Genomic DNA, 27,278 nt, shown 5'->3' with positions numbered 1-27,278 from the left:
TCACCATTGGCATTGAGTCTTTCGATGTAGGTAGGTCGTTGTGTGCCGGTGCCTTGGCCGAATTCCTTCATTGCTGCATTGTTAGCTCACCTGGTTTTTTATACCACATCTTTGGTTATCGGACCAGCGAATGACGTCATCTCCAAAGTATGGCTTATTCTCACTTGTCTTGGACGATCTTCTACTTCTAGCCTTCCACCGTGCATTTGGTGTCCACTGTACTTACTGTACAGTGCCTGGTAAAATTGATGTAATGGGTTTTTGACCATGAACCGTCATGAACCGTCAACGCCATGAACCGCTAACACTCAAAAGCCCATTTATCGCGCCTTATAAAGCAAAACGCAAACCGAAAGCCATGCCTCTCAAGCGAGGCGTGCTTCCGTGGTCACGTGATCCACAGGTGTAGCTCATTATACCCGCACGCGCGACACGCTTTGGCGGTCACGTGACCAGCCACTCTGGAGGCGGGGATCCCCGCCGATGACGTCACCGGCTGGAGCAAGGAGATTCCTCGCTAATGTATTTCGACGATTGCGTGTTTTATATCCAAGCAGAGATGCTTTCACGGCAAGATAACCACGTGACAGGACCGGAACCGACCGTGACCGGAACTAAGGGGACGACCGGAAAATTCAAAAAAATAAATTTTTTGAGCTCGTACATCGGATCTCGGCTCGTATCCCAAAGCAACAAACCGCCCGAGCGACGGCTCGTATCCCGAAAAACTCGTACGTTGGGGCACTCGTAAGCCGAGGTACCACTGTATATATATATATATATATATATATATATATATATATATATATATATATATATATATTGTTACAGACGTGGCTTGGATGTTATTTACCGAGCGGTTTTATGGTATGACCACGTCTGCACAAGTTACCCGATTGTGCCCGAACGTTGACTAATCGTGCTATGCTAGACCAATGAAGGAAAAAGAAGACACCCGGCTGGATCACAATAACACAATACGACACCAGGGGTTCAGTTCTCAAGACCTCCGGAGGAGGTTATATTAAGGCGGAAGGTTAGATTACAGGGACAAGAGGGAAACATAGGAAGGTGGGCACTTAAACACACTTATATTAACCCCAACAGACGACAGATAAACGGGACAAGGCTCACTCACACGGGGTTTGATGGCAAGGAAAGCGGGTAGCGATCGCTCCAGGTGCACCTGGGCTCAGGGCAGGATCACGTACGGTCCAGTTTAAGAGATGCGGTGGAGGTATTGCAGCGCTCGAGGGGTGGCGACTTCTCTCTCCAGGCTGGGGGCGCATTTGACTCAGCGCTCGCAGGTGGCTTTCCTTCTCCAAGCTGGGTGCGCATCTCTCGTCACATCCGGCGCGTGGCCGCGTATATCCGGCGGGGAGTGACACGCCCTCGGCTCGTTAGCTCCGCCTCGTGGAATCGGCACGTTGCTTCTCATTGGGTGCGTGCGGGGGGTTTACCAGGCTCCGCCCTTGACGAGGAGCTGACAAGGAGCCCCTTCGTGGTAACCCCGTGGAGCGCATGGTCTGGAGCTAATCGAGCCGGTGTGAGGACGCATCCTCCCCCGCTCCGCCGCCATCTCTGTTGTTGTTGTAATTGTTGGGGAAGAAGATGGAAGGAGGTATGGGAAAGGTCCTAAACTCACTACTGATGCCATATAATCACATTCTGGTGCAACGAAGAGTCATAATTAATGGAGACGAGGCCTTAACTGACATAGAATAAGAATAACTAGGAAGATGTCCGAAAGTTGTCTACGTGTGGTGCGGTGGACCTGGGCACGACATTTAATGGGGGAATAAGGGGAAGGTCGGCTCTACTGATTGTTATTTACATGCAATGGGACTAGGGAATGGGGGATCGGGGAAAGTTGGGGAGTATTGGAGAAAATAGGGGAATATTTACAAGCGGATATGGAGGCCAAATTCCATATTCGCAACATTGCACCCTTCTCTACCCTCGGGGCGTCCCGACCCGATAAATTTTTACCTACTTTAGTGTGGCACGCAATGTAGTTCCCTCTACTATTAACTCTACCCTGAGTGCGACAGTTTTACAGATATTCACAAATGAGTAAATATGTCCCCCTGCGACGTTGCACCCTTCTCCTCACAGAAACACACCCACAGGATAACCGAATCCGGAAAGAATTCTCAAACTACACATACAGCCGGTAGGGAGCATTATTTACAAGACTACGCTGCTATTTACACTACGATCCAGGACCTGTTTTTGGAGGAACACATGCAGATGTTATGCATAGAGAGAGCGCGCTTGCCAACATCGATACACCAACCCACGAGTGCTCTGTGGCCGACGGCCTTTAATAACGTGCAGAGCACCCTTTCCCAGCATCAAAAGCACCACCCCACCACCAATCGGTGCAGTCACCATTGTTCATTGGAATAAAAATAAATTCGACAACCCCTAACCCTGCAGGTGTCTCTTGCTCTTCTTGTGGTGCACTTGGTGGTAACTAAAAGTGGTTCACCTGTATGGCATAGGTGCCACGTTGACCCATAGGTCCATCCCCGGGTGGTGCTTGGCCGCAAACGAACTGCGGTCCATTGTGGGTGGCCACAAACATTGCGGTCCATATGGTGTATCGATCCCGGCAGCAAACAGCGAAAGTGCAGGCCCACAACTGCGCAGCCAGCACCTCTCTCTCCTCTCTCTCTACCCCAAAGCCAGATCCTCGGAGGTGGGAGACAAAAGAAGAAACAAGTGAGTAAGGTGGTAAGGGCGCAAAAGTGCACGCAATGTAAGGTGATGCACACTGGGGGCACATGGGAACCAGGTGAGACAGGTACGTTCCTATCGTACGCCCCCCCCCACCAGGTAACCTACATGGCCCCTCCCTTACCCCTTACTGCATCCACAAAACACAACACTACCCATAAACATCTACTTTACAAATCGACAAACATCCCTACTGTCTTCCCCGTTCCTCCCATAAACCAAATTCGTCTTCTCTCCCTCCTAACCAATCAAATTTGCCATTTTCAACTCTCATCAAAATTTGCCATCTCCAACTGCACATCAAAATTTGCCATCACCAATTCATCATCAGTCCCTCCTAAGGAGGGAGAGATGGAATCACCCCAATGTCTCATCCACGTCGTGATGCGTCTCACAAATCCACAGCAATCTCATTTCTGCAACACAACCAAAGAAAACACAGGTGTGGAGTCATCATCATCACCACAGGTAAGTGGCTGCGTATGGTGCGACAGGTTCTTCAATCCTAACTATCTCCTAAATGACTTTAACAACTTTACACTACCCGGGGTCTTTCTCCGGCCAAACCATTGGCCCTCTTACACTATGGGTTCTAAAAACCAATTCCCATTGGCCAAACTGTGGTGCTCTTCAATTTGGGGTCTCACTCCCCCGATTCATCTCCCGGTGCCCTCGTACAATTTCTGGGCTGTGGCGTGTACCTCTCCCAGTGGGTCTACCCACCTGCACACCTCCACCACTGCAGTTGCCTCCGAGCTTACCTGCTCCTCACCCTAACCTAACTACCTGGGGAAGGCCCTCTGGCACTCTCCCCACTCGGTGCCCTCTCTGGCACTGGGCTGCCCGATCCACACCCGGGATCCTCAGGCACCCACTCACAACTACCGGCTCCCAGAGCCCACCTGCGGCCTCACCTGGCCGACATCCTCACAGTGGTGGAGTGCCCAACCAACTACACACACTAACAGGCTACACGCCCAGCCATTTCCACAACACTAATGCACCCATTCACAACACCATTCTGCAACCGCACCACAAATGCCAATATCCAACCACAATTTACCTATACCCTCTACCTAACACTTACACTACCCGCCCCGGGTATCCGTGAAAGGGGTCCACTCTTCCCCCATCCACACCTTCGCACCATGCACACCACTCCGTACCACTCACTCCAACTCTCTCCACACACCTGTACTTGCACACCTGTGCTCTCACACCTGGTGCCACCTGCACCCTTCTCTCCCCAAGCGCATTCGCGCTGATCCACAACACCCACTACTCACACACTGCTCCACACACCTGTCCAGTTGCACACCTGTGCAATCACACCTGTTCAATTCTCACACACACACGGCATCATCTCAGCTAACTACTCCCTTCTGAAACTTGCGCTTCCCAGTCGTCCCTTTAAACTATTGCGCTCCCTCGTCATTATCATCCATACTAATCTACCTGCGTCCCCACTACAGGTATCAGTCACTAACTAAACTTAACGTCACCTAATGTCATCTTCTCTAGATCCCTACACACAATATCCTAACCCACCCGGGCTAGTTTTCACTGCCATACACCCCATAATCTATTGCTCCTTTGCCCCCCACATGGGAAGGGTGGCAGGGATGCCATCCCACCACATCGGGGGTCTCTCACTACCAATTTTGCACATCAAATTTCAACAAATTAAAAATTTGCCAATCATCTGCCAATCACTGTACCATTACCAATCATCACTCTGCCAATCCTTTGCCAATCATCAAATTTTGTTTTTCTCTAATTTTGGGGCCAAAACACTAACCTCATCACCCAGTCGACTCACTAATACCTCTCGGTGCGCCAATCCCTGTCCAAAGCCCGGCTTCGTAAAGCCAAGCAATGGATGCTGGTTGTTTTGTGCCAGCGGCTGGATGCGTCCGGCATTCGGGGCAGGGACGGGGGCTTACCCGGGCCGAGATCCCACGCACCACCTCGGCGTGGAGCCATCCAATGTCCCGATCTCGACCTGCCGGCACGTCTCAACAAAACGTGGTCGCCATAACGACCCTTCCTATCGGGCTGCCAGCTCCGCCTAGTGGAGCCTGGACGCGGCCGTTCAAAGCGAGGCCCGGCACGCACCGAGGGCCTGCTTCGGCTAAAAGTCGCTCTAACCTCTAACCCGTGTAACGTCGATGCTTCACCTGGACGCTTACACCCCGCAGCCCGTTCCTTGCTCACACATCCAGCTGTGCCCATGCTCCTCGTACCCTTCCTTACACACCCAGGTACACCCATTCCACTCACAGCCTTGGTCACACACCTGACCACCGAACACTTTGGCACACATTCGTTGGTCGCACACCTCACCAATACACCTCTTCGCGCCCCCTCCTCGGTCACCTCCTCTGTGACAATCACAGGTGTGCTCTCATTCGCACACCCAACCACGTGCCTCACCACCAACTCCAGCGTGCATTCCCACTCACGCTCTACCATTCCAGGTGTACATCCTTCCATCCCAGGTGTACATCCTCGCTCACCTGTCACAACCAGCTCACTCTCCTTGTCACTCTCACTACTCTCACCTCCACTCGTGACAACGCACTCACCCTTACTCTTGACAGCACACTCTTTCCCCATGCACCTGTCCGTCACACACCTTTCTCGCGCACACTCTCCCGTTACACCCTCTGTAACACTCACCACAGGTGGACACTCTTCCTTACTTCTGACAGCGCACTCTTTCCTCATGCACCTGTCCGTCACACACCTTTCTCGCGCACACTCTCCCGTTACACCCTCTGTAACACTCACCACAGGTGGACACTCTTCCTTACTTCTGACAGCGCACTCTTTCCTCATGCACCTGTCCGTCACACACCTTTCTCGCGCACACTCTCCCGTCACACCCTCTGTAACACTCACCACCCCGCGCTTCCACGTGCTCCCTCGCACACGCGCTACGACCGACTCACTCTCGCCAGCACACTCACTCCTTGGCACGCACTTTTTCCTCACACACCCCAGAGTCGGACTTTCTCGCACACCTCCTCTTTCGCACACCAGACCTGTCGCACACTTCACCAACGGCCTCTCACGAACACCCGGGTCTATCTCGACCCCCAAGCCTCTTAAATCACCTGGCGCATCATACGCACGACCATATTGGTCACCACTTACACCGGGTCCTCTTCCTCTTCGCTTCTCCTCCATCACCTGCGAATCCCTCATCCGGTTAATGAGCACATCATCACGATCCAAACACAGACTTTGGACCAATTCTTTTATCTCCTCTTTTATCTCTTTGTTATCCCCTCTCCGTCGCTTCTTAATTTCGCTCACCCCCTCTTCCACTTCTTTCCGTGTCGCTTTCAACCCTCCTAATACCGCAGTGTTCCTTTGAACCTGCTCCACTAACTCCGTCTGTCCCACCGTCAGCTGCTCCACCTCCTGCGTCAGGTCCTCTATGCCCCCTTGTAACTTTACAGTCCCCTTTCTCACCTCCTTCTCCATGTGCTCCTTACAGTGCCTCACCTCCTCGCGCACTCCTCCGACCTCCTCACTCACACCTCTTCTAATCTCCTCTCCCTCTACCCCATTTTTCACTCCCTCTATCTGATTCTCCTGGGCAGCCATTCTATTTTCTACCCCCATTAACCCATTTTTCACCTCCTTTATCCCGTTGTCTAACCCCTCTCCGGTACCCCTCGCTTCGTCCCTCATTACCCCCAGTTGGCCCTCCAATCGCTCACTCCGAGCCCTCATTCGGTTCGTTATTTCTTCAATTTGGTTTCCCAATCGCTCACCCTGAGCATCCATCCGGTTCCCCAACCGCTCACCCAATCGCTTTCTATCAGCCCTCATTTGCTCACAATTCTGGGCCATAAGGGCCTTCATTTGTATCCAAAACGAGTTCAAATCCATCGGGGGCGCTGCCACGGTTGCCGGCGCGGTGACCAGCGAGGCGCCATTTTGCGCGCCCGCTTCTTCGTGCGTGACGGCGCTATTTTGCGAACCTGCCGCCCTCACTGCTTCGCTCTCCTCCTGTCCCTCATTTTGGTCCTGGATCGACCCTACCTCACTCTCCTTTACCGGACCCCAGCTGTCTTGATCCGCCATAGCGCGACTTTCAAAATTCGGTTTTTTTTTTTTTTTTTTCGTAAAACAAATTCAAATTTCGCCGTTATAATTTCGCGCGGGAAACGCGCTCCGAATCGATTCGGTCGAGCGCCGTACGCGCTCCGGCTCGATTTTCCCTCCCAAAATTTGGGCCTAACTAATTTAGTCCCGGGTTCGAATTCCACTCCTCGACACCAATTGTTACAGACGTGGCTTGGATGTTATTTACCGAGCGGTTTTATGGTATGACCACGTCTGCACAAGTTACCCGATTGTGCCCGAACGTTGACTAATCGCGCTATGCTAGACCAATGAAGGAAAAAGAAGACACCCGGCTGGATCACAATAACACAATACGACACCAGGGGTTCAGTTCTCAAGACCTCCGGAGGAGGTTATATTAAGGCGGAAGGTTAGATTACAGGGACAAGAGGGAAACATAGGAAGGTGGGCACTTAAACACACTTATATTAACCCCAACAGACGACAGATAAACGGGACAAGGCTCACTCACACGGGGTTTGATGGCAAGGAAAGCGGGTAGCGATCGCTCCAGGTGCACCTGGGCTCAGGGCAGGATCACGTACGGTCCAGTTTAAGAGATGCGGTGGAGGTATTGCAGCGCTCGAGGGGTGGCGACTTCTCTCTCCAGGCTGGGGGCGCATTTGACTCAGCGCTCGCAGGTGGCTTTCCTTCTCCAAGCTGGGTGCGCATCTCTCGTCACATCCGGCGCGTGGCCGCGTATATCCGGCGGGGAGTGACACGCCCTCGGCTCGTTAGCTCCGCCTCGTGGAATCGGCACGTTGCTTCTCATTGGGTGCGTGCGGGGGGTTTACCAGGCTCCGCCCTTGACGAGGAGCTGACAAGGAGCCCCTTCGTGGTAACCCCGTGGAGCGCATGGTCTGGAGCTAATCGAGCCGGTGTGAGGACGCATCCTCCCCCGCTCCGCCGCCATCTCTGTTGTTGTTGTAATTGTTGGGGAAGAAGATGGAAGGAGGTATGGGAAAGGTCCTAAACTCACTACTGATGCCATATAATCACATTCTGGTGCAACGAAGAGTCATAATTAATGGAGACGAGGCCTTAACTGACATAGAATAAGAATAACTAGGAAGATGTCCGAAAGTTGTCTACGTGTGGTGCGGTGGACCTGGGCACGACATTTAATGGGGGAATAAGGGGAAGGTCGGCTCTACTGATTGTTATTTACATGCAATGGGACTAGGGAATGGGGGATCGGGGAAAGTTGGGGAGTATTGGAGAAAATAGGGGAATATTTACAAGCGGATATGGAGGCCAAATTCCATATTCGCAACAATATATATATATATATATATATATATATATATACTGTTACGTGCTCCTCCCCGGCCCCCTGGTCACGATGTACCTCCGAGCCCCGAGAGGAGTCACGGCAGAAAAATGTGTTATTCTGTGTGTCAAAGATCAATGGAGAAGCCACCCCAATTGTTACTCACAAACAAATATTGTATTAAGATCACACAAGAATAATAGTACAACAATAGTATTCAAAAGTACAATCAATATGTCCTATGATGGTACCATCAGTTTTGTAATATATAAATCACTGTGCTCCAAGTGAGTGAAACAAGAACATTCCCCAATGTCTCTTATTCCCGGCTTCAAAACGAAGTTGTTTCGCTCCAGCGATCGCTAGAACGATGTCCAATCGAGACCAGAATCCCGTGCGGATGGCAAGGGCAGTCACACAGCCGAAGCTGTACAAAGGCGCCCTCAAGGCGGCTGGGAAATCCAAAGGCGCCCTACAGGCGAATGAGGGATCACACCCTCGGGTATGGACGAATTAGCCTTCAAAAAGCCACGTCACACACATGCCCTAGATCGACGTCTGAATGCGGTGAGAATGGTCGAAAAGAAACGAAACCACGAGCGAAGCACAAGTCCTGCGCGAGTCAAAATGGCCGACGACCCACTCTTGAGACGTAGTAACGGCCCGGCGATAATTCCCCTCGGAATCCACCGCCAACAACCTGACACGCAGGTTGATCGGTCACAGCGATGACAACTTAGTCGCAGGAATTCCTTTCCTGGAAACCCGACAGTTCGCTAGTGACTCTTGCTCGCCAACGTTCGCTTCAGAACCCGGAGCAACTCGGCTTTCTTGTCCGACTCCTTCGCTCTGCCCCCCTTTTCTGCTCTTCCTCTTCGTCACCGTCCGGTTCCTGTTTCATTTACAATATTAACTTTTAACTTTTGAAAATAGAAATATCGATTCCCTTTAAATGACAACAATAATAATACATGGCATCAGAAATGTTTACAGTGGATGAAAACCACAACAACGGAAGTGACGAATCCGTAACATATATATATATATATGATATCTTTTTGTCGTGTGTTTCAATATATATTTGTATATATAATATATATATTGTCGTGTGGTGGCTCAGTTAACACTGAGCGTCACCACGGATGGATTCGAGCTTAACGAGGCGGTTCCCAATTGATGGCGGATCATACACGAGGCGGAATGAACAATGCCACTTACCTTCACGGTCCGATGTCTTCAACCTGAGGGAAATAATTCAAACCGAAAACGAATGTGAAATGTACAGGGGAAAATAATGAAAGGATTTATTTAATAAATATCGGGACAAGGAACGCGACGGAAGATAACGATAATCCTAAATTGGGACGTCCCGCACCAGACTTCAGATACGAAACAATGGGAGAATCAATCAAAGGAACCATTGTTTGTGTGTCTGTGCTTATCTGTCTCACTAGTCATCAGGAATTTTCCGGGATGGTCAGCTCCAAGCACAGTCGTCCGACCGCACTCCGGTTGGCGCGAACCGCTCGGGCGTTGGCGCGAACACCCCTCTCTGCACAGTCCGTCCCGCGCCACACAGCACAGCACGCAGGCAACAGGAGCATGAACAACAGGGGAGGATGATCGTCGGCACTGGTCTCTCCACCAAAGTCCAAAGGCAAGAACAGGTCCAGCACAAAGTCACAGTCCAGAGCAAGAGGCCAAGGGAAGAGAGGAAAATGCCGGCGAGCAAGCAGTTTTATTGGCGGTCTTCTGACGTCAGCTCGCTTCCCCTCCAACCAGTGAGTCGCTTGTTGGTCGTTTGTTCGCGCCTTCCGCACTGATTGGCCGTGGTGTCATCAGTTGGTGGCCATTCAATGTGTCGCTCCTTTACCTTTCTCACCCCCAATCATGGGGAGCTTTCTGCCCTTCCCCTGACCAATCGCACGTCCTCCCCTACTCTGCAAATCGGTGTGGTGTCTGTTGCTCGCCCCTCCCCTGGCCAATCACTAGTTCTCTTGGGCGTGGCTCCCAGCCTGCCTGGTCAAGGTGTGAAACCCATGGTGTACCACTGCGCGGCCGCTGCCTGCTTGTCTTTCCGGTCAGTTCTTATGGTCAGTCATTGTAAGGGGGGGATTTAATTAATGTGAGCACTAATGGATCTATCTAATGTATGTGGTGTGTTGCCAAAAGGGACAAAGTGTAGATCACAGGTTTCACATACAATGGAGTCTTCGCCTTATCTTTATTCTACCTATCACCAGATCATCCTCCTCTCATCACAGATACACACTTAATCCGACAAACCAGGCTAAACAACAACAACAACACAACATGCATTTTAAGGCCATTTTCCCTGCTAGAGCGGGGCTTAGCCAAACCAGGCTAAACACAGAACGTATTACAGGTGAGGTTCCCTATCACGACAGCTGGACACCTACCCATGCAGATCTACCTAAATCTAGTTATTCCGACCCCAAAGTTCATAAATATATATATATATATATATAACTGTGAGAAATAGTAGAAACTCCACAGTACGAGAAGGGCGTCTCATTTGAATTAAATAAATAATCGGGAGGTTAAATCAGACGCGGACGTAGCTTCAGGACGTCGATCTTTAATTTGACAAGCTTTCGACCAACAAAGGTCTTCTTCTTAGTCTACAAAAACAACAGGCATGTACATTAGTCAAGCATGCATAGTGATATGTGTGTAAGATGCGTGATATGTGTAGAAAATACGCACAAAAGGGAGATTGACACCAAAGCTCACTCACCGTCCCCAAGTTCACTTCCGTTAGGGCCAGATTGCGAAAGGAGATTGTTTTCGCCTGATTGATAGATCTGATGTGGTTTGAAATAACCAATCAAAATGCTTTTAGAAAATTTGCCTGTTTTTTTTTTTTTTTTTGTATACAGGAACGAGGCTCATGAAAGAAAGGCTCATTTATCACACACACAAAAAAAAAAAATCAAACAGACACACAAAACATATAATAAGGGTAGAGGTAGACAAGATGGGGAGAGAAGGGAAGCACACAAACACAACATTTGAGAGCAGGGACATCCCGAGATCTGTGGGAGGGCTTGGGGGGAGGAGGCGTGGGAAGGGGGGGGGGGGAGGGGTGGGAGAAGCATAAAACACAAGGACACTGCAAGGACTTCCAGGAAGGAAGTTGGTATTTCAAAAAAGTGAATCTGGGGTGAAATTAGAGGGGGTAGAAAAGATCAAGGTTAGGATGGGGGAAGATAAGAGATGGTGGTGAACAGCTGTTTTAAAGACCTGGAGGGAGGAGTGGGATTGAAGAGAGTGAGGGGGTTTGTTCCAGAGGCGGGAGAAAAGAGGAATGAAGGAGTGAAGGTGAGCAGAGAGTATTGATTTTGGCAGTTTAACCATAAGAGGGTTGGAGGCAGATCTTGTGCGACCTGCAGGAATATTTGGGGGACAGAGCACAGAGAGAGCAGAGCTGGGGGAGCAAGGCCGGAGAGGAGTCGGTAGAAGACAGAAAGTCCACCAACCTGCCTGCGGTGAGTAAGTGAAAGGCCCTCGGAGTTAGCTTCATCGCGGGAGATTCCAATGATTCTGAAAGCTTTGGTTTCAACAGCATGAAGCCGAGCTAGGTGTGAGGCAGGAGCACCGGCCCAGAGGGGAGAACAGTATTCCATTGAGCTGCGGATGAAAGCTTTGTATGTGGTGAGGAGCTCAGGTGTGCCAAGGAAGGACTTCGCACGACAGAGGATGCCCAGTCGGCGACTGGCATTGGAGGCCAGCTTGGAAATGTGGTTTTCCGAGGGAAGATCATGGCAGATAGTGAGACTCAAAAGCTTGAGTGACAGAACTTCTTGGAGAGGATTATTCAGAAAGTGCATGGGAGGGTTGTCCAGTTGGTCTTTTCGGAGAGACATAGTAAGAGTGTGAGATTTGTCAGGATTGAAAGACATGTTCCACTTGTTTGACCAGTCTGTGATTTTGTCCAGGTCTGCAGAGAGTGAAGAGGCTGCAGACTGCCGATCTGAGGGATGAGGAATGGAGCGGCAGAGATTGGAGTCATCAGCAAAGAGATAGAGAGGATTTTCAAGAGCGTCAGAGAGATCATTGATGAAGACCAGAAAAATCACAGGGCCCAGAACACTGCCTTGGGGAACTCCAGCCTGAACAGGAAGGGGAGTTGAGAGGAAATCCATTCAGGGCCACACGTTGACTACGACTAGAGAGGAAGTCCGCAAGCCAGGCGTGGAGATTTCCATGGATACCATAGGAGGAGAGTTTGGTGAGCAGAGCAGGGTGCCAGACCGTATCGAAGGCAAGTGATATGTCAAGGGAGACAGCTCTAATTTCCTGTTTGGCATTGAGGACCTCCATCCATTGTTGAGACAGCAGAAGTAACATGTCCAGAGTAGAGTGACCTGGTCTGAAACCAAATTGATGATCAGAGATCATCAATTGACAGAGATCATCAAGTTGTTGACATTTGGCCAATGTTGACCTTTTGGCTCATGCTGAACTCAAAATACTTGGTGGTTGAATTCAGTGACCAGATATGCAAATCCTCTTCAAATTTCAAGTAAATCAGATGAAAATTGATGATTTTAGAAATAAGCCAATGTTGGCCTTTTGGCACACGTGGACCTCAAAAATAATTAGTGTTTGAATTAATTGACCTGATATGCAAATCGTCTTCAAAGTTCAAGTCAATTGGATGAAAATTGAGGATTTTAGAAACTTCAATTAAGTTGTTGGCCTTTGACCCATGTTGACCTTTTGATCTTTTAACTTTAAAATCAATAGGCTTTTTCCTTATGACCAACTCTACCATTTGGTGAGGTTTCGTAAAGATTGGTTTAAAATCAGACAAACAAACAGACAGACAGACAGATAGACAGACAGAATAATGCATAAGACCAACCAATATATTTGAAAAAATCTTCCATTTTCGCAAGTAACAAACAAACAGACAGGGGTGAAAGCATATCCTCTGTCCTCCTTCGGTGGCAGAGGTAATAAAGAACTCTGATTGCTGGCCAATCTTTTTGTATTTAGGCTTCTGTTGGCACTTGGCAATACCCCTGGCACTTCAGAACAAAGGCTTCTGTTGTGGAGGTGAGGGCGTTGTGTCTTTTTCAGTCTACAAATGAAGATTGCCCTTTCCTTCTGTATAGCAATTCAACACGAAGACCATCCAAAGACCATCAGTTTCAAAACTTAAATAATTTCTATCAAGTCATTGTACAGATTTCATATCGTGCATCAAGCAAGCAACCAAACTCGGTTTTATATATACTGGGTGTGTCAATAAATTGTTTACAGATTTCATATGTCGAAAACGATACTATCTTGTCATTCCGCACTGCCTTGTGAGTAAAAGATCAGTGATGACATTCAATCATTCCATCACATACCAACACCATCTGCTAGGAACTAGTAACACTCAACATCACCCATCTTTCTGCTATTTAATTAATCTTTATGCAATATTAAATTCTGGATACACTTTACTGACACACCTGTCCATCAAACAAGGAACTGAATACAAAGGATCTTCGACACAGTTACAACGGTGATTCGTTTTGACAATGCCATGCCGTAAAGCAGCCGTAAAGCAGCCGTAAAGCACCGTAGTTTTAGGTTCAGAGAAGAAATTCATACAGAAAATATAATTAAATTACAACTTTGACCAAAGTGTGACAAAGAAACTCAATCGTTGCACAGTTTGAAAATCTTATTGTTATTTCAAGCCAGACAATTGAAAATGGATGTGCACATACACCTGCTCAGTGGTGCCTTCTTTTTTGAGGGTCAGTACAACTTTCACCAAAGGGATGATGCTTGAAGGGATGCCAGACACGTCCTGGCCCGCCTTGTCAGGAGAGAAGAGAGGGAAGGTCCCCTCGATCATGGCAGGCTCTTCATTGGGGTCCCATCCACGCAGCAGGTTTGATAGTGGAATCTCTGCTATTCCGAGTTGCCAATTTCCACAGCACAGCTGCACCTGATGGAGAAAGGCAACTAAAGAACAACAACAACAACAACAACAACGAGGAAATTTCTTCCTTTTTTCATAGTCTTATAAATACATATAGAGCATTGCGGTAGTCAATGAGTAACCACTTGGCCTACGTAATTATCAGTCGCTGGTGTACAAAGGGAAGATTACTTTGAGTGGAGGTTGAGCACCAAAGTATGATCGCAGGACGTTGAAGGAGCTGCGGATACGCAGCACGGCACGCTCAGGAGGAAAAGTGGATCGAAGGAGGTCACCAAATGGCTCATTTTGTATATCATTACCCAAAATCCTGTAGCGGAAACAGAACAAAGGCTTCTCCATAGGCAGTCGGACATCGCCGGAGAGCAGCTGGAAATGAGAAATACGACGAGATTGAAACAAATGTGCAACGTTGCCATTAGAGAACCCCTATTCTCATCTAAAACCAACTCTCCACAACACAAGCATTCACCTGTTGCAGGTTTTCGGCCGCACGGATGGTTACTGATAGTATGAAGAGGTGAAAACGCTGCGATGCCGGGCCAATGTTAAAACAACCCTTGTCTTCATCAAGTTCCGGAGTCAGGGCCTCAGGTGGGCGTGCAGTCGCTGCGGTGCAGAAAATTAAAAACGGGGTGAAACTTTTTATTGTATTTTATAATCCATGAAGAAGTAGATGTGCCACGTTTAGCATCGGAACACAATTATGGCCAAAGCGCGAAACTCGTATGCATTCTAAAGCATCGGCCATTTCGGATCTTGTAACAGCCTGGAGCGGAGGACGAAGAGAAGAAGGCCTTACTTGAGCGTGGAGCCGCTGCTTTGGCTCGAAATGATGGCTGATTCTTCACATCCACTTCCAGAGTTAATGAGACGCGCAGCTCTGCGTGGGTTTTGCTGTATTTGCTCCTCAGTAGTGGAAACCACCGGGGGGGCTTACAAAACACAGTGCAGTGAATGGAACAGCATTCCAACCAACCCTCTTTCCCCACTCAAGCGCAATATCCTCAAGAACTTCACCTGACACCCTCACCTATCCATACAATATACCCATTTATCCATAAAACATTGCTGGTCCCTCTGCTATTCCTCGACTCCGCCTCCCCCCCCCCCCCCCCTTACATAGAATGAATAACCCAACACCACCCCTAAACCCAACAATAAACTCCTACCGTGGGTTTCTCTTGTGCAGGCCTCAAGTCCAACACGACATATCCAATATATTCTTTCGCAGATGATGCTTTATCCACAGCAAAGCATTGCAGTTTGATAGGCGTTCTTTGCAATCTGCATATAAAGTTATAAAAGCACTTACAGCATGCTGTTTGAGAAATAAAAGTATATATAGTGGATGCGTCTCATCATGGCTGCCAATGTCACCACAGGCATGGGTTGCTTGCGTGGCAGACGACATGTGCCGATTAAAAATTGTGTGACAATGGCTATGTTGAGATGCAAGTTTGTAAGGATGCGGGGGGCGGGGGGTGAAAGGGTAGAGGAGGGAGTAATGACAGTAATTATAACAGGCCTATGCTGATGTAGAGCTTTGCGATCCAATTCCCAGGCGAGCTCGGTTGCAATCTCTGGGTTATTAGAATGTTCCACGGGGTCAGTGGAGAGAGACTCTCCATCAAACTTGGCTTCCAACACAAGATGGCACCGAGGTCGACGAGGAAATCCGCGTCCTGTGGTGGAAGTCAATAATACATTTCAGCAAAATGGAATTCCTGTCTGAGATAGAAATACAGTGCAGCAAAAACATGCAATCATAAACACAAAAAGAGCGATTAGGACACATGGGAGGTGCAAATAAAAACATGTAAAATGGAAAAAAAAAACACCTTTAGAGGCCATTTTTCCCCGCAAGCGGGGGTGAGGCCTTTTTCGGGAACTGTGGTTGTTGTTGTTTTTCGGTCCCCTTTTTGAAGCAATGTTTTACGGCCGGATGCCCTTCCTGACGCCAACCCTTTTTGTCGCCTTTAACGACAAGCAGGGAATTACCAGTAAACTGGTACTCAATTAGCCGACCTCGGAAGGATGACAGGCTGAGTCAACCCCCCTGGCGTTAATTCAGCGATTGACCGGGATTCGAACCCAGGATCCTAGGTATCCTAAGCCGGCACCCTAGCCGCTAGCCCAACACCAGGGGTAAAATGTAAAATGGACAGAGGAATAAAAATGGAAAGAAGGATGATGATCAGCGATCTTTGTGAAGTTTGTGTACCAAATGCAAACTTGAATGCAAAGGAACAATGTCTGATATTCAACTCTTTGTTTCATATGATATTTGATCATATTAAATTTGGGTGGTTGTATAATATAACATTTTAAAATATGCCCTCCAGCAGACAGCACCACCATGCCTTCCTGCTCCAGCAGACAGCGCCACAACACCCTCCAACAGACAGCGCCACAACACCCTCCTGCTCCAGCAGACAGCGCCACAACACCCTCCAACAGACAGCACCACCACACCCTCCTGCTCCAACAGACAGCGCCACAACACCCTCCAGCAGACAGCACCACCATGCCTTCCTGCTCCAGCAGACAGCGCCACAACACCCTCCAACAGACAGCGCCACAACACCCTCCTGCTCCAGCAGACAGCGCCACAACACCCTCCAACAGACAGCACCACCACACCCTCCTGCTCCAACAGACAGCGCCACAACACCCTCCTGCTCCAGCAGACAGCGCCACAACACCCTCCTGCTCCAGCAGACAGCGCCACAACACCCTCCTGCTCCAGCAGACAGCGCCACAACACCCTCCAACAGACAGCACCACCACACCCTCCTGCTCCAGCAGACAGCGCCACAACACCCTCCAACAGACAGCACCACCACACCCTCCTGCTCCAGCAGACAGCGCCACCGCGCCCTCCTGCCCGAGCAGACACACCATCCCGCTCGAGCAGACATACCATCCCGCTCAAACAGACACATCATTCCGCTCCAGCAGACACACCATCCTGCTCGAGCAGACACACCATCACCCTCTAGCAGACACATCATCCCGCTCGAGCAGACACACCATCCTGCTCGAACAGACACACCACCCCGCTCGAGCAGACACACCATCCCGCTCGAGCAGACACACCATCCCGCTCGAGCAGACACACCATCCCGCTCGAGCAGACACACCATCCCGCTCGAGCAGAGACATCATCCCGCTCTAGCAGACACATCATCCCGCTCTAGCAGACACATCATCCCGCTCTAGCAGACACATCACCCCGGTCTAGCAGACACATCACCCCGGTCTAGCAGACACATCACCCCTTCATACCAGACAGAATCATCCTCATCCCTCAATAGCAGACACATCACCCGGTCTAGCAGACACATCACGCCGGTCTAGCAGATACATCACGCCGGTCTAGCAGATACATCACGCCGGTCTAGCAGACACATCACGCCGGTCTAGCAGACACATCACGCCGGTCTAGCAGGCACATCACCCAAGTCTAGCAGACACATCACCCCAGTCTAGCAGACATCAATTAAGTCTAGCAGACACATCACCCGGTCATACCAGACAGAATCATCCTCATCCCGCAATAGCAGACAGCATCACCCCGCTCTGAAAGACACATCAATCATCATCCTGCTATCGCACAAGCAGACACATCATCACAGAAAACACATCCCGTTCCAGCAGGCAACCTTAACCTGATATTTCTTTAGCCTAACAGTATTAACAATAACATTAACTAAATGCACTACTACTAGACGTACCGGTATCACGATAAACAGTGACAACAAAACCGTAATAATGTATTGGTACTTGTAGTTATAGCGACTACATGTACAACTTACCCTCAAGCACAGAAAGTACGATTAGTAAGTGATTTCCTTTTGCCCCCATTGTTGGCATCACATTAACACCACCCAGTATGCGCGACCACCACAACAACAACAACAACGCGCCCAACACAGCGCGACCGTACGTGACACCGCCCAGCACGAAATGCAGCAACTTACCGTATACAGTACTGTACTGTACATATAAAAATAAAATCAAAAACATAGAAAAAAAGGATCGTCGTCATTTCGGCATATTTATCCAAACAAGTTTTTACCGTGTTTAACAAAAGAATTTTTCTCCCTTTTAAAATGAAATTATCATGCCGATGGATGTGCGCATGCGTCGTGGCAGCTCGACGGCAGTGTTAAGGGCGAGGTATGTTCGTTTTGTTTCAATTGTTCCTCAAGGAGACTAACGATAACGCCATGATTAGAGCGTTAGCACGAACACCCTCGGTTGTCCTCTCGGCGTTATAAGTGTACGTGGGTTGTGGGTGTCTCGCGTTGTGGAGTGACGGCCGCGGAGGCCGAAGCGCCCGCCCTGCAGGCGCGTCTCTCCCGCCCGGGCGCGCTAGTCGAGACCGAGGCCTAGAGGGGGTTTGGCCTTGTTCCGCGGAGCCACACTTTTTCACCTTTTCTTGCGGATGTTCGACGAATGTTCGAGTTCGGACTTGCGATGTTTTGCCTTGTCACGTGACCGTACCGCTCTGTGTTGCGAAATTGCCTCTGAAGGACAAGATGATGGAATTGGAAGGGCCGTCAGTGGCTCGGATGTTATCCATTTCTTATTGTTCGTTATCTATCGTTGTTAGTCTGTTTCCAGGACGAGGAGAAAGGTGTTTGTGCCCGATTGGAATGGCCGAAGCTGCAGCCCCTACTTCGCTTCATGGATGAACGATGGCGATCGGTGTAATGTCCTCCTTTATCCGACGCCTTCTTGGGACCCACCGAGAGGGTCCATTCTGACCGAGGACCGGGTCGTCGCTAACTCTTGGTCTTTCACAGACCACGTCCTCCCTCCCCCTCCCCCTCCCCTTCCCCTTACCCCACCCCTCACCCCCTACGCCCCCACCCCGGCTCGATTTCCGTTAACCAGTGGTCCAGCACACGTGACGTCATGGAGGAGAAACGACCTGCCCGACTGAGTGGAGCTCGAAGTTCTCATGGAAGTCGTTCCCAAGGGAGTGCTGGCTCTGGAGTTCTCATGGTTGGACCGAACTTCAGGGTGGGGAAAAAGATTGGATGTGGAAACTTTGGAGAGCTCAGGCTGGGTAGGTGATGCCCTATGACATGCAGCTCCTTCCGCATGGCTTTGACGCATTGGCTTCATGGCAGATGGGCATATTTGTCATGTCACACGTTCGTTCATGTTTGTCATGTCACACGTTCATGTTTGTCATGTCACATGTACATGTTTGTCATGTCACACATTCATATTTGTCATGTCACATGTTTATGTTTGTCATGTCACATGTTCATATTTGTCATGTCACACGTTCATATTTGTCATGTCACACGTTCATATTTGTCATGTCACGTTCATATTTGCCATGTCACACGTTCATATTTGTCATGTCACACGTTCATATTTGTCATGTCACACGTTCATATTTGTCATGTCACACGTTCATATTTGTCATGTCACACGTTCATATTTGTCATGTCACACGTTCATATTTGTCATGTCACACGTTCATATTTGTCATGTCACACGTTCATATTTGTCATGTCACATGTTTGTCATGTTACATGTACATGTTTGTCATGTCACACGTTCATATTTGTCATGTCAAATGTTCATATTTGTCATGTCACATGTACATGTTTGTCATGTCACATGTACATGTTTGTCATGTCACATGTACATGTTTGTCATGTCACACGTTCATGTTTGTCATGTCACACGTTCATATTTGTCATGTCACATGCTCATATTTGTCATGTCACACGTTCATATTTGTCATGTCACACGTTCATATTTGTCATGTCACATGTTCATATTTCTCATGTCACATGTTCATATTTGTCATGTCAAATGTACATGTTTGTCATGTCACACGTTCATGTTTGTCATGTCACACGTTCATGTTTGTCATGTCACACGTTCATATTTGTCATGTCACACGCTCATATTTGTCATGTCACGTTCATATTTGTCATGTCACATGTTCATGTTTGTCATGCTATTACTTTTTTGTTTGATTTCTTTTTCAGGCAAGAACCTTTACACTAACGAGTACGTGGCTATCAAACTGGTGCGTATCTTAGCGTTTTACCTGCTGTCCGTCCTTTGTTACAAAGTGACTCGTCTAATGTAGTGTGTACCACATTTCTGGTCCAGGAGCCCATGAAGAGCAGAGCTCCGCAGCTACACTTGGAGTACAGGTTCTACAAGCAGCTCGGCAATGCTGGTGAGTCTTTTTTTTTGGGGGATGACGATCCTTTTTGGTGTTTTTTTCTGCTGATTTGGGGAATGGAAAAGTGGTTCAACAGCCCACGAGAAACTGCTGCCTTTGTTGTTGTTATTATCAAGCATGCCCTGACATGTTGAGTTTGTGAGAAGCGCTGCATCATCGGGGGCAATGTTTGGCAGGAATGCTCTTACATTCGTGAATATTTTCGACAGTTGTGGCACAAATGCAACATGAAGGGTTTACTTTATAACTAGCATGGAACATGTGTGCAATGTTCCACAATAAAACCCCACAATAAAATGTGACCAAGTCCTCCACACCCCCTACACAAACCCCAAGCCATCAACCACACCCCTTCATAAACCTCAAGTCTTCTATCACACACACCCCTTCATAAACCCCAAGTCATCAACCACACCCCCTCTTAAACCCCAAGTCATCGACCATACCCCCTCACAAACCCCAAGTCATCGACCATACCCCCTTACGAACCCCAAGTCATCGACCATACCCCCTTACGAACCCCAAGTCATCGACCATACCCCCTCACAAACCCCAAGTCATCGACCATACCCCCTTACGAACCCCAAGTCATCGATCATACCCCCTCACAAACCACAAGTCGTTGACCACACCCCCTCACAAACCCCAAGTCGTCGACCACACCGCCTCACAAACCCCAAGTCATCAACCACACCCCTTCATAAACCCCAAGTCATCAACCACACCCCCTCTTAAACCCCAAGCCATCAACCACACCCCTTCACAAACCCAAAGTCATCAACCACACCCCTTCACAAACCCCAAGTCATCAACCACACCCCTTGACTAACCCCAAGTCATCAACCACACCCCTTGACTAACCCCGTCATCAACCACACCCCTTGACAAACCCCGTCATCAACCACACCCCCTCCTAAACCCCAAGTCTTCAACCTCCCCTCTCTCAAACCCCAAGTCGTCGACCTCCTCTCAACCCAAAGGCTTCAACCTCTCCTTCCCCTCCCCCTTACCCTACTCCTCCCAACCTGAAGGCTTCGATACCCTTCCCACTACTTCCCCACTACTTCCCCACCCTCCTCAAGCAGTGGTCCATGGTAATATCCTGTTGCAGTCTATTTCCCTTTTTTTTTTTTCTTTCATCATCTCCATCTTCCTTGCTTTTCCTCTTTTCCAATCGCCTTTCACTTCCCTTTGCTTTATAATATTTATTCATCTCAATTTAACCCCCTCCCCTCAATAACTGCATTTGCATATGTAATCCGTTGATGGACCTGTCGGTTTCTTTTCCAAAACGGGCCATATCATAAAGCTTTCCTAGAAATGACGTCACGGGTAACACTGCTAATTCGTTTGTGAGCAATGCGTGCATTGTTGGGAATGTGGTTAACCCCACAATGACATTTTGTGGCTTTTTTCACACACTGTGCTGCCGCATTCATCTTGTTTTATTATGAACGGTTCCGTTCTTCCTTTCACCTTTCCCTTATGTCTCTGCTCCTTAATCATGTGATGCAGTGCTTTTTAAGTGTGTCTGCATTTGTGTCGTCATTTTGGGGGTAGTGGCGCTATGCTTTGAGCCATCGTCTGCCCTGGTAGTTGAGGGGTACCTGCTCAAATAATCGGATATTGCGCTTTGGTTTCTCAGCGTGCTCGACGAGGGCCATCGGTGCGACTCGCTAACGATAGCGACACCCACACCCTTTTACCGTACGACTCTTGACATTCTAATCTTGTTGTGAACGAATAGAGATAACCGTTTCTCCATTGCCTTTGGATGGAGAGTTAGTCAAGTCTGCTGCACCATCTTTCGCACATGTTAGCAATGTTCCATCAGGTTAGTCCGTATGAAGCGATCGAGCAGTTAATGCGACGTCATTATTTGTTTGCGCATCCTCAAGGCGAGGCCCAAAGAATTTGACTCCTTTTCATTAAAGTTGTTGATTTAAGCTTGTGTTTGGGTTCAAATCTTGATCACATTTGTAGTGTGTGTGTGTGTGTGTGTGTGTGCGTGCGTGCGTGCGTGCATGCGTGCGTGTGTGTGTCGTGCATCGAAAGGATGCTGGGTAGACGAACCCGTGGCCATTGAAAATTGCCGTGGTGTCTCGTGAAGATTTTCCGACCATCCTGACAAAAATCCCAATTCCTGCCAAAAACGGGCGGTAGCAAGTCGTCTGGTCTTCTTGGATATCCCTCGACACCAGGTCACACTGCTTTCCATCTCGGTGTGTGATGGTTGCCTGGGCAGCAGCTCCTACACTGTGAATAAATTAATGTTCATAGACTGTTCCCATGTCACATGTGAATGACCATCTTAGAAAGGTAACCACGACAAGATGTTGGATAATAGTCCTTCTCGTTGCCTGTTTATCGGGTTTTTTTTGGTTTTTTTCCCCCCAATCCTGTTTTGGAATGGTTAGAGACGTGTATATTTTGATTAAACTATTGATGGTTTCGGTCAAAAGGTTGTCCTTAAGTAATACATTCATTGATAAAATATACAGTTTACCAACCTTTGATCACAAGTAGGTCCATATAATTCAGCCCATGTCTTATTCTTCCTCCTCTTCCTCTTCTTCGTAAGAGCCAGAATTATTCCAGCATCCATGTTGGGTTGGCCAGGGGAAGCTTGGCCCCAGTCTTTCATGAACCGGCTGGCCAGGCCTGACGTTCGACTAATGTCAGGGCAGGAATTTCGAATTTGTTCATGATGCCGGCAATAGCTCGGCCTACTCTTCATGAGCGACATCGTGGGATCTTTAAGGTCCACCAACTAATTCTGGCAAAGGAGATGCCAGTTTTGGTGTCCATCCAAGAGACGACACACGCATTGGTGAAACGCAGGGATGACAATTTAAGTTTATAGCTGGCCCTAGATTCGAACCCACGTTAGAAAGCTGAGACGAGTGAGATCCATTGCATACCTCTAGTCTCGTGCATACCTTAAGGCCATCTGGCCAGCCCATGATTCAGCCCCAGTTACTTTCTAATTATAGCACTAGCCATTCCCAAGATAGAGCTGCAACAATGATGCTTGCGTATCTTAGAGATTTAACTGGAAAACCATTTGCTGTATTTGGATGGGATTTGCACAAGGCGAGGTTTGGATGATGAAAATGGCAAGCTGATGGTTGTTAGGTGTACATGGGAAATTGTGTAGCCTTTGTGCATATATATAATTAGTTTGGTCCATCACTTAACACAAAGACCCTTGGTTCTCATGTCAACTTTGCATGCTGATGCTTCTTGAAATCACTGCACGATGTAACATCCAAAATGAAAAGTTGTCGCATCTCATTCTTTTATTCCACTTTATTTACAACCGGTGTGTACCCCGGTTTAGAATAAGTACACCGTATCCCTGCGTGTCGTAAGAGGCGACTAAAATGGTTGGCGTCAGGAAGGGCATCCGGCCATAAAAACATTGCCTCAAAAAGAGAACCATGACAATTACAACTACATATGGGCAGGGTACAGCCCGAAGTACCCCGTGGGGGACCCCACTCCCTCTCGTCAAAACTCAAGGTGGGGAACCCGATCGAAGCAAGGGTGGAAATCACTCCATTTATGACGACGAAAAGTCTGATGCCCGACGTGGAGATCGGTTTCTGTGGTTTGGGACATGGAATGTAGGGACAATGACAGGGAGATCAGGAGAAGTGGTGGAAGTATTGGTCAGAAGAAGAGTGGACATATGTTGTGTGCAGGAGACGAGATGGAAGGGAAGTGGTGTGAGAATGGTGAAGGGTAGGCAGGGACAGAAATACAAGTTTGTGTGGCAAGGGTGCCCAGAGGGCGTGAATGGTGTTGGTGTCCTGTTTTCTGAGGAGATTGTAGACAGTGTGGTGAGTGTGACGAGAGTGAGTGATAGGTTGATGATGGTGAAAATGATGATTGGAAAGTTCTTGGTGAACGTCATCTCGGGATATGCTCCGCAGGTTGGTCGGAGCGATGAAGAGAAGGACAAGTTCTGGTGTGCAATAGAGAAGCTGATGGAAAACGTGAAAGATAAGGAAGTTGTTGTGGTAGGAGGAGACCTAAATGGACATGTGGGAAGGAGTATGGACGGTTTTGAGGGAGTTCATGGGGGTTACAGATATGGTGTGAGAAATGGAGAAGGTGAAAGGATTTTGGAGTTTGCTGATGGAGCTGATTTGTAATACTCAGTTCCAGAAAGAGGATAATAAGCTTGTTACAAACACGTCAGGTGGGTCGACAACAACCGTTGACTACCTGATGGTGCGTAGGCGAGATAGGGGGCACCTCCGGGACACAAAGGTGATCCCGGGGGAGGAGGCTGTTTCACAGCACCACTTGGTTGTCTGCGACATAAGGTTGAAAGGTGCGAGGAGAGCTCGGTGGGTGAAGTACCAACCGAGAATGAAGGTGTGGAGGTAGAAAGAGGTGACGGTGAGGGAGGCATTAAAAGAGAGGCTGAGTATGGTAGAGGATGATGTGGTTTTTTTTTTTGTTTGTTTGTTTTTGTATACAGAGTCGAGGTTCGTGAAAGAGCTAACATTTATCAAACAAACAAATCAAACAAACAAGCAAACAAAGTATATAAAAAGGGGAGCGGTGGACAAGATGGGGAGAGAAGGGGAGGAAGCACACAAACACAATATTTGAGAGCAGGGACATCGGGAGATGTGTGGGAGGGAGAGGGCCTGGGGGGAGGCGGGATAGGTATAAAATGCAAGGACACCAAGGACTTCCAGGAAAGAAGTCAAAAGTAACCTCAAAAAAGTGGATTTGGGGTGAAATTAGCGGGGGTAGAAAAGATCAAGGTTTTGTATTGGGGAAGATAAGAGATGGTGGTGAACAGCCGTTTTAAAGACCTGGAGGGAGGAGTGGGATTGAAGAGAGTGAGGGAGTTTGTTCCAGAGGTGGGAGGAATGAAGGAGTGAAGGTGAGCAGAGAGTCTTGATTTTGGCAGTTTAACCATAAGAGGGTTGCAGGCAGATCTTGTGCGACCTGTAGGAATATTTGGGGGACAGAGCCCAGAGAGAGTTGGGGGAGCAAGGCTGGAGAGGAGTCGGTAGAAGACGGAAAGACCACCAACCTGCCTGCGGTGAGTAAGTGAAAGGCCCTTGGAGATAGCGTCATCACGGGAGATCGTGGTTGAGCTTGAAAAGTTGGATGTCAATGAAAGATAGTCTGTTGGGAGCTGTTGGTGAGGGATGTGGATGGACAAAAGGACCACCGAGGCACTCGGAAACATGGTGGTGGGATGATGAAGTTGGAAAGAGGATTGACGAGAAGAGGAAGAAGTTCAAGGAGTGGCAGAAGGCGAAGGGTACGGGGGCAGAAAAGGAAGAGCATGAAAGTTATAAGGCAGCCATGAAGGCTGCAAAGAAAGAGGTAGCAAAGGCGCAGGAGGCATGCAGGAAAATGTTCGGAGAATGCTTGGATTTGGAAGAGGGTCAGAGAGCGGTATTCAGGATTGCAAAGCAGATAGCGAAAGAGAGGTGTGATGTGATGTGGGTGAGTTGCTTGAAGGATGAAGTGGGACAAATCGTTGTGGACCGAGATGGAATTAAAGGAAGATGGAAGAGATATATGGAAATACTGTTGAATGCAGAGAATGAATGGGATGGCAACATAGAGAGTAACCCAGTTTTAGGACCGGCAGAGAAGATAACTGAGAAGGAAGTTGAGGAAGCGATAAAAGCAATGAAGAGTAGAAAAGCGGGAGGGCCGACGAGAGTTGTGGGAGATATGGTGAAGGCAGCGGGAAATTGGGGTGTGAAGAGAATGACAGAGATCTGCAATCTGGTGGTGAAAGAAGGCCGCATTCCAGTGGATTGGGAACTGAGTACCCTCGTCCCTCTATACAATGGGAAAGGTGACCCTCTGGACTGTGGCTCGTATCGAGCGATAAAGTTATTGGAGCATGGAATGATGAAGGTATTGGAAAGGGTATTGGAGAGGAGGATAAGGAAGGAAGTGAAGATTGACGAAATGCAGTTTGGATTTATGCCAGGAAGAGGAACGACAGACGCGCTTTTTATTGTGAGGCAGTTGCAGGAGAAGTACATGGAGAAGAGGAAGAAGTTGTTTCTTGGGTTTGTTGATCTGGAGAAAGCATTCGATAGGGTTCCACGTGAAGTAGTGACATGGGCATTGAGGAAGTTAAGAGTGGAGGAATGGTTGATCAGAGTGGTGATGGCAATGTACAAAAGAGCGCGCACAGCTGTAAGGATGGGAACAGTGGTGAGTTTGAGGTGAAGGTGGGAGTGCATCAGGGGTCGGTACTAAGTCCACTACTATTTGTAGCTGTGATGGAGGTACTGGCTCGGAACGTAAAGGAGGGTTTACCGTGGCAGTTGTTGTATGCAGATGATCTGGTGTCGATTGCAGAAAGTATGGATGGACTGAAGGAGAAGATGAAGAAGTGGAAGGAATGTATGGAGACGGAAGGTCTGAAGGTGAATATCGGAAAAACAAAGGTGATAGCAAGTGGTAAAGCATGTGGTTTGGTGGAAAGAACTGGGAAGTGGCCATGTGCTATGTGCAGGAAGGGTGTCGGGCGTCGGAGTGAACTCCATTAAATGTACAATGTGCGCTGAGTGGGTTCATCAAAAATCTTGTGGTTTGAGAGGGTCATTAACCAGTGTGGCAGCTACATTCAAGTGTAAGGTGTGCACAGAGGGAGCTGCAGATGGAGGAAATGTTGAGTTGGATCTTGGAGACGGTGTGAAGCTGGAAGGTGTGAAAACATTTTGTTACCTAGGAGACATGCTCAATGGAGAAGGTGGATCAGACTCGGCAACGGTTGCTCGAGTGAGATGTGCATGGAAGAAGTTTCGGGAACTGAGTGGCGTGCTGACGAGGAGGGGAGTGTCTTTGAAGCTGAAGGGAAAGGTGTATGCTGCATGTGTGAGAAGTGTTATGATTTATGGGAGCGAGACATGGGTAATGAACATAGAGCAGCAACGAAGGCTGGAAAG

At 48.5% G+C, this 27,278-nt stretch overlaps 2 protein-coding genes across 9 annotated transcripts in view; one reads left to right on the top strand and one right to left on the bottom strand.

The window, feature by feature from the left end:
* Positions 1–18,075, bottom strand: part of CEP120 (centrosomal protein 120) — a 113,677-nt gene extending 95,602 nt beyond the window's left edge. Inside the window, exons 1-7 of one of the 2 annotated variants that reach the window (XM_068108629.2) lie at positions 17,930–18,075; positions 15,640–15,796; positions 15,284–15,398; positions 14,914–15,046; positions 14,584–14,720; positions 14,283–14,480; positions 13,896–14,117 (exon numbers count right to left, since the gene is read on the bottom strand). In XM_068108629.2, coding sequence (XP_067964730.2) covers positions 13,896–14,117; positions 14,283–14,480; positions 14,584–14,720; positions 14,914–15,046; positions 15,284–15,398; positions 15,640–15,796; positions 17,930–17,987 — 1,020 coding nt within the window. In that variant the 5' untranslated portion in view covers positions 17,988–18,075. The remainder of the gene's footprint in view (positions 1–13,895; positions 14,118–14,282; positions 14,481–14,583; positions 14,721–14,913; positions 15,047–15,283; positions 15,399–15,639; positions 15,797–17,929) is intronic. The other variant, XM_078773016.1, reaches the window with a different exon arrangement.
* A 148-nt stretch (positions 18,076–18,223) lies between these two features.
* Positions 18,224–27,278, top strand: part of LOC137421987 (casein kinase I) — an 87,346-nt gene continuing 78,291 nt past the window's right edge. For 2 of the 7 annotated variants that reach the window (XM_078773018.1, XM_068108631.2), the window contains exons 1-4: positions 18,242–18,293; positions 18,730–19,188; positions 20,132–20,172; positions 20,259–20,328. In XM_078773018.1, coding sequence (XP_078629144.1) covers positions 19,035–19,188; positions 20,132–20,172; positions 20,259–20,328 — 265 coding nt within the window. In that variant the 5' untranslated portion in view covers positions 18,242–18,293; positions 18,730–19,034. The other 5 variants (XM_068108636.2, XM_078773017.1, XM_068108633.2 and 2 more) reach the window with 5 other exon arrangements.

Source organism: Myxine glutinosa, chromosome 2, assembly GCF_964187855.1.
Source record: "Myxine glutinosa chromosome 2, kmMyxGlut1.1, whole genome shotgun sequence".
NCBI classification, from domain to species: domain Eukaryota; kingdom Metazoa; phylum Chordata; class Myxini; order Myxiniformes; family Myxinidae; genus Myxine; species Myxine glutinosa.
Note: the sequence above shows the minus strand (reverse complement) of the source record. Positions and strands in the feature narration are given on the sequence as shown.